This window comes from Octopus bimaculoides, chromosome 1 (assembly GCF_001194135.2).
Source record: "Octopus bimaculoides isolate UCB-OBI-ISO-001 chromosome 1, ASM119413v2, whole genome shotgun sequence".
Taxonomy (NCBI): Eukaryota; Metazoa; Mollusca; class Cephalopoda; order Octopoda; family Octopodidae; genus Octopus; species Octopus bimaculoides.
Window position 1 is genome coordinate 21,955,461 of NC_068981.1, and position 7,124 is coordinate 21,962,584.

General features: G+C 34.6%; 1 protein-coding gene across 5 annotated transcripts in view; it reads right to left on the bottom strand.

Moving 5' to 3' along the window:
• Positions 1 to 7,124, bottom strand: part of LOC106878077 (uncharacterized) — a 70,279-nt gene that overhangs the window by 45,614 nt on the left and 17,541 nt on the right. For all 5 annotated transcript variants that reach the window (XR_008263484.1, XM_052965708.1, XM_052965712.1 and 2 more), the window contains one exon: positions 6,104 to 6,269. Coding sequence is in view for 4 of the 5 variants with exons in the window: in XM_052965708.1 (XP_052821668.1) it covers positions 6,104 to 6,269 (166 nt within the window). In the remaining variant the exon portion in view is untranslated. The remainder of the gene's footprint in view (positions 1 to 6,103; positions 6,270 to 7,124) is intronic.

The following is a 7,124-nucleotide window of genomic DNA, read 5'->3' on the forward strand; positions in this document are numbered from 1 at the left end:
TGGCAACGCGTTGTGCCCTTGAGCAAGACACTTTATTTCATGGTGCTTCAGGCTGACCAAAGCCTTGTGAATGGATTTGGTAGATGAAAACTAGAAGAAGCCCGTCGTATATATATATATATATATATATATATATATATAACTTTTTGTCTTCTGGAAGAAATTGGCTGTACTCAATCCTGGGGAGGGATGAACTCCACTAGGTCAAAATATACCTAAGGCATGCCATATGTCAACATGAGGCCTGTTACAACTCCATCAAGGATTTAGAAAGCCCAGAGCAACACAAGGCAATTTACATAATTGATGTTGGTCTCACAAAAGACCTAAAGAAGTTAATTGCCATTTCTAAACGAAGAACTTCTTTGGTCATATTTGTGATTTGTTTCTAAAAGAGTATCTTGTCTGTTCATACTTGTGGATCATTTCTAAACAAACATCCCCTCCGTTCACACCTATCCCTTCTCCTCACATCTGTTTCATTCATAATGAGGTATCAACAACCACACACATATATTACTAAAGAACAACTAGTAATTTATCTTTTACTTGTTTCACTCATTACATTGTGGCCATGCTGGGGCATGCCTTAAAAAATTTTTAGTTGAACGAATTGCCTCCAGTTTTTGTTTTTTAATCCTAGTACTTATTTTTTTAGTCTCTTTTGCTGAACCACTAAGTTTCAGGTACATAAACACACCAACCCCAGTTGTCAAGCGGTTGTGGGGGACAAACGTAGACACACACACACACTCACATGACAGGCCTCTTTACAGTTTCCATCTTCCAAATACTCCCACATGGCTTTGGTTGGCCCATGGCTACAATAGAAGACACTTGTCCAAGATGCCATATAGTGGAACTGAACCTGGAACCATGTGGTCTGGAAGCAAACTTCTTACCACACAGCCATGCCTGTATCATTGGCAGATAATTTCAAAACTGGTCTCTCTTCTGGTCATGTCTGTAAACCAGATATCAGGAATTATCTAGACAGTGAAGTAAAATATCAATAATATATCTTTTGCAGGAAATTCAAAATTATATATCTCTGCTAGGAAATAAAAAAAAAATCTAATGTTTCACTGGATCTTACACTCATTCGGAAATAAAAAAAAAAAAATCCAATGATGCTTCATTGGATCTCACACTCATTCCCTCCCTAGTAAAAGTGTATTTTAAGTTAACTGTTAACATCCTGTAGGAAATTTTTAAAATTATATATCTCTATTAGGAAAAAAAAAAAAAAGAAAATCCGATGATGTTTCATTGGATCTTACATTCATTCTCTTCCCAGTAAAAGTCTATTTTGAGTTAACTCTTAACATTCTATTGGAAATTTTCATAGTCAAAATCTCAGTACTGCACTGAGTTAATTGTTACTTGTTATGCCACGAGTTGAAATAGCTACCATATGTTTCCAGATTTCAATTATAATCAATTTCTGAGCAAACTTGTAACTAGAAATAGTTTGCAGTCAAAGAGAGATTCCATATTATTTAAAAGAAACATTTTGGTTTGTTTACATAAGAACTCAGATCCAAATCTGCCTTTGAGATAATGAGTTCTGATAATTGCCAAAAAAACAAATAGAAATAAAATCTAGGTGTAAGGAAATATGAAATTCTTTAATTTTTAGGTATGAAAGTTTACGGTTAGTTCTGCTGGTGTTAGTACATGTTTAACTACTGAGTTAGTGTATGTACATTAACCCTTTAGCATTTAAACTGGTCATGTCTGGCTGAAATACCTGTTTTATGTTCAAACCAGCCATAGCTGGCCTCCCACACATACCCTACAGTATTATTCTAACAATAAACAATTACATGGTCAAAAGTTCAAAGTTATGAGACAGAACACAATTAATCCCAAACAATGTGAATAAACAAGCATTACATTTGACAGAGTAATCTGAACGTTAAAGGGTTAAAACCTGTTAATATAGTCGTGACTGGCCTTCATGCCAATGGCACGTAAAAGCACCCACTACACTCTCTGATTGGTTGGCGTTAGGAAGGGCATCCAGCTGTAGAAACTCTGCCAAATCAGATTGGAGCTTGGTGCAGCCACCTGGTCCACCAGTCCTCAGTCAAATCGTCCAACCCATGCTAGCATGGAAAGCAGACGTTAAACGATGATGATGATGATGATATATACATATTTAACTATTAGTATTAAAATATGTTTCACCTCATAGTTAGCAAATGGACATGTTTAACCCTGTTAGTTAATAAATGTGCATGTTAATCTCTTAGGATATATGTACATGCTTAACACTGTTAGTAAATCTTCATGTAACCCATTAGTTTGTATCCATACACATTTAACCTTCTTAGTATATGTTCATGTTTAATCTCTTGGTTAATATGTACCTATTTAACACATCTCTATGTAGCTGTCATCCTTCATATGTATCACATATGCCATAAAAACCCATGTAATTTGTGCACCTGTGTAATTTATGCAGGTGATTTCCAGGATAAAGACTGTTAGAAAAAGCTTCTACTCATGTAAAATTTGCACCCAACAGTTTTCAGAATTGCCAATATGGCCAAGGGGAAAAGGTTTTCAATTTAATTGTATTTAGTGTAATTTCACTTACTTATGATTAGATTTTATTAAATTTTCACTAAATGAAGATAATTTCTGTTTAACAGGTATCACATTGAAAGCTATTAAATTATGAAGTGTTTGTGTTGTTTATAATAAACTTTATTTTACATTTTTTGCCCACAAGTGATTATGTCCAATCTTTAGCTTACTTCTGTATGTCTTCACAATCACAGGAAAAGTTGTTGATAATTCTTATCAACAAAAACAACGCTGATAAATACGCACAAGTGTTGCTAAATAAGTTTAATTACCAATAAACATCAGCTTGGATAACACTTTACTCAACTGATAGAGGGAGGTGACTGATAAAACTGATTATGTAAAGAGAATTCTGATTGGTCGAAAGTGTCTTCTTGTCTCAAGCTCTGATTTTCTGCCTTTTCTTGTTGGAACTTTTGATATGGAACATTGAAATTTTAATCTCTTTCACACTTATAAAATGTCAAGCAAACTTTAAAATTTGTCATTACTGTTTTAGCTGAGAGACCAAACTGATAGTTTGCTAACCCACTAAAATAAACATTAAAAATCGAAAAGAGAAAATAAACAGCTTTGCAAGTTTAACTCAGTGAACAAGAGAGGTGCAAAATTTAAGAAGTGACTTGTTAGAATATACACGTCTGTAAGGAGACATAAACAAGAATAGCAAGAATCTACTATACCAAATAAACTGGTAATACATACAAGTGTTCTATGAAGAGAAAAAGATTGCTGCATAATTCAACATGAATGTGAAACAACATTAAACACCATATAAGTTAAATGAAGGTTTCTGTAGGAACGCTAAGTCATATTCACTTAGTGAGTTTACATGTGCAAGGATGAATGATGTTGTTGTTGTTGATGTTAGATGCAGTAAGAGTTGATAGCGGCAATATCAGCAGTGAGGAATTTCTTTGTGTTGTGACATGGAGAAAGCAAGCAAATAGCTTCCTGGTGCAAATGCAAGCTAGACTCCCGGAGCAGAGAAAAACTGATCTATTTAAGGAAATTGCTGGGCTCCATTGCGATAGGTAGAAACTCCAAGCAATGTAAAATATGGCCTAGACCGTGATTACTAGCATGAACTTCAAACTTCAAAAAGTAGTTAACCATTTATTGGTTTTAGTAAATTTATACAGAAATAAAAGTCCAGAATAAATAAAAGTCAACTTCATTATATATTTTCTGTAAAAACCTATTCTGACATTAAATGAATCAACTTCCTGTATGAATGTTTACATTTGTACATCATTTTTCAGCAAAAAATATTTCTAAAGAAATTTTGGAAACTATCTACTCATGTAATTTACACACCCACTAGAGTTTATTTTTGTTTTTGTGAAAAAAGTGCATAAATTTCATGGGTTTTTACGCTATATCATACATATCAAGGATGACATCTGCATAAAGAAGTGCTATGCACTCGAAATGAATGTAAGCTGCATAAGGAGACTTCTTGATGTGCGGAAGCTGTGTAATTGTATTGAATTTTTGTGGACCAAGTTTAGCTAGCTCTTTTCACAAGGCTTTGAATCAAATACCTTGGTGATATCAAAGAAAGCCATGTACAACAGTATGTAATATTGTGCATGGCATTTTTCCTGCAACTGATGACATAAGAAAATTGAAAGTAATATTGAGGTTTGGTTGAGTAAGTCTTCAACAGAGGGATGAACAGAAATATTTCCAGCAATTGATAAATGCAAGATTCCTCATTAGTTGTCACAATCCAGTTTGTCTCCTACCTTGAAAAAAATAATAGTTGCATCTCTGAGGTCAACTGGTATCGAAAACCATGTCCAGATTAGAAGAAATAGTGCAAGAAGCCTTGTTATAAATGTTTCATTTTCAAGTTTATTTATCCCAGCTAGAATCCAATTGGGTCCAGCTGCCTTTTTTCGTTTTGAAGGGAACAGATTAATTTTTTGATTTTTGTAATGTCAAGCAGTGCAGCTATTCCCCATTGGTCTTTATGCAATGTTGTCCTGAGATTTTTCATTGGCCATATTGTCCCAATGAAGCAATTTTTCGAAATATTTTTCATCTCTGATTACTTTTTTCTTGTTTGATAGTTCTTGATTGTGAATCTATTACACAGGGACTATAGATCTAATCATATTGAAGAAATTTCTTCTGATATACATATCAACCAGTTTCTCTGTTTCAGGTGCTTAGTTTTTATTGCATGTGCTTATTTCTGAACTGCAGCCATTGCTTGTTGGCAACTTTTCCATTTGTGTTCATTATTCTTGCCTTTTTGGTAGGTATGGAAAGTCCCTTTGTTTCTATTGAATAGCTATATGATTTGGGTGATGCTCTCAATAAACCAGCTTTTGAGTTTTTTGGCTGTAAAACCAAAGAACTCTTAATAAGCTGCAGATATAACCTCCTTTAGAATGCACCATGTATTTTCAGTGGTGTTACTGATGGGTGACAGTCATCATTTAAACAGTAAATGCTGCTGAAGTTACTTTGCATTTGCTGGGTCTGAGAGAAACTCAGTGTTGACATCGTTTCTGTTGTTAAATTTGATTAGAAATGAGTTAGATTGCCACTTTGGTCATATTTAATGGTGGTCAGTCCAGCAATCATTGGCTCTTGCTGTGATGTGCAGTTAGTGTGCAGTCCTGTGAATGCAGCTCTGTACAATGACACAGTCACTTATGTGCTGGTGCTTTGATCTTAGATACTGCCACAAACCTTTTTACCAATTTATTTGTTAGAATGGTATGTTGGTCATTGTTTACTAAAGTCTGTTCCTCACATTTAGTTAGGAGCAGAATGCCAGTTGAGTTAGCCCTTCCCATACCCTTCTTTCCTGTAGTGCCATTCAGTAGTTCAAATCTTAGCCAACTCTGGAGAGTAGTTATCACATACTTGGATTGAAACATAAGTGTCTTTCAGAAACAGCATCTGAGAAGTCCTTTCTAGAATTAGCTCTGCTTCACCTGTATTGGGTGAGAAAAGTTGCCTCAAACATAGCCTCACTCAGTTTCATTGACTGGGTCTCCATCTTTAGTGGGGTTATCTATTTTAGTTTCTGACTTTTTTGAAGATGAAAGAAATAATATATAATAAAAATTTATAGAAATGTTTAGACTCTTATTAAAAAGCCAAGTAGCGTCCATACAGCACTTATCTCTAGGGAGTTGGCACACTTCATTCTAGTCTTTACTGAGATGAGACTACCTAATGAGGGACAGCTGAAAAAAACATGGTGGTTGATAAACCCCCTTTTGGAAAGGCAAGCTATAAGAAGAGCAACATTTACATGAAACAGGCTTTGTAGTCCATAATGATCATGCTGACTGTCTATGTAAACTGTCTACTGGCATTGCTGAAAGATTGAGGATTCTTCATTTAAAACTTGCTGGCTCTAACAAGTATATCAGATAAATAGTATAGTTTAATGTTATTGTATCAGACATAGAGAGTGAATTGGTACATGTATATTAAGCGTTCAGTGTGATTTAGTAGAAATGTATCTAAATGATAAGGTCTTTCTTACCTGCATTTATGAGAATAAGAATTGTGAAGATGATATCAACATAGTGTTTTTCACTAACTGCTTTGACGAGTTGATAGATAGTCAAACAGATTGCAATGACAATGTTTATAAGAGACATTGATAAGAAGAGCCATTCTGTTGCTGTCAATCCAGAAAAGGTTCGAAACTGAAAGAAGAAAGATAATGAAATTGAAAGAAAACGTTTAGCCTTCTATTTCATCAGTATTTTATATATACAATGATAAAAGAGTTTTCATGCTAGTAACAGAATGATTAGTCTTCATTTAAATGATGTTCAAAAGAAAGCCATCCCATCAGTCATAATTTGACAAACACTCACACACAAATGCACACACATATGTATACATAAACATAAACAAACACAGAAACATACACAACATGCAGGGCCAGATTAAGACCCATAGAGGGCTTAAGCACTTAAAAGGTTTTGGTGCCACAATATGTGTGTGTGTGTGTAATTCAAAACATAAACAATACAAAACAAAATTAAACAAAACTAACAATAATATGGAAAATAATGTTTATTTTTGTATACTTCTATTTAAATTACATTTGAAAAGATTTCTATTTTTTTAATTGCAAAGTATTTGATCAGCTCTTCAAAATTAACTGTACACAATAGGTGCAGGAGTGGCTGTGTGGTAAATAGCTTGCTTACCAGCCTCATGGTTTTGGGTTCATTCCCACTGTGTGGCACCTTGGGCAAGTGTCTTCTACTATAGCCTCGGGCCGACCAAAGCCTTGTTAGTGGATTTAGTAGACGGAAACTGAAAGAAGCCCATCATATATATGTGTATATATATATATATATATGTATGTATGTATGTGTGTGTATATGTTTGTGTGTCTGTGTTTGTCCCCCCAACATCGCTTGACATCCGATGGTGGTGTGTTTACGTCTCTGTAACTTAGTGGTTCGGCAAAAGAGACCTATAGAATAAGTACTAGGCTTACAAAGAATAAGTCCTGGGGTCGATTTGCTTGACTAAAGGCGGTGCTC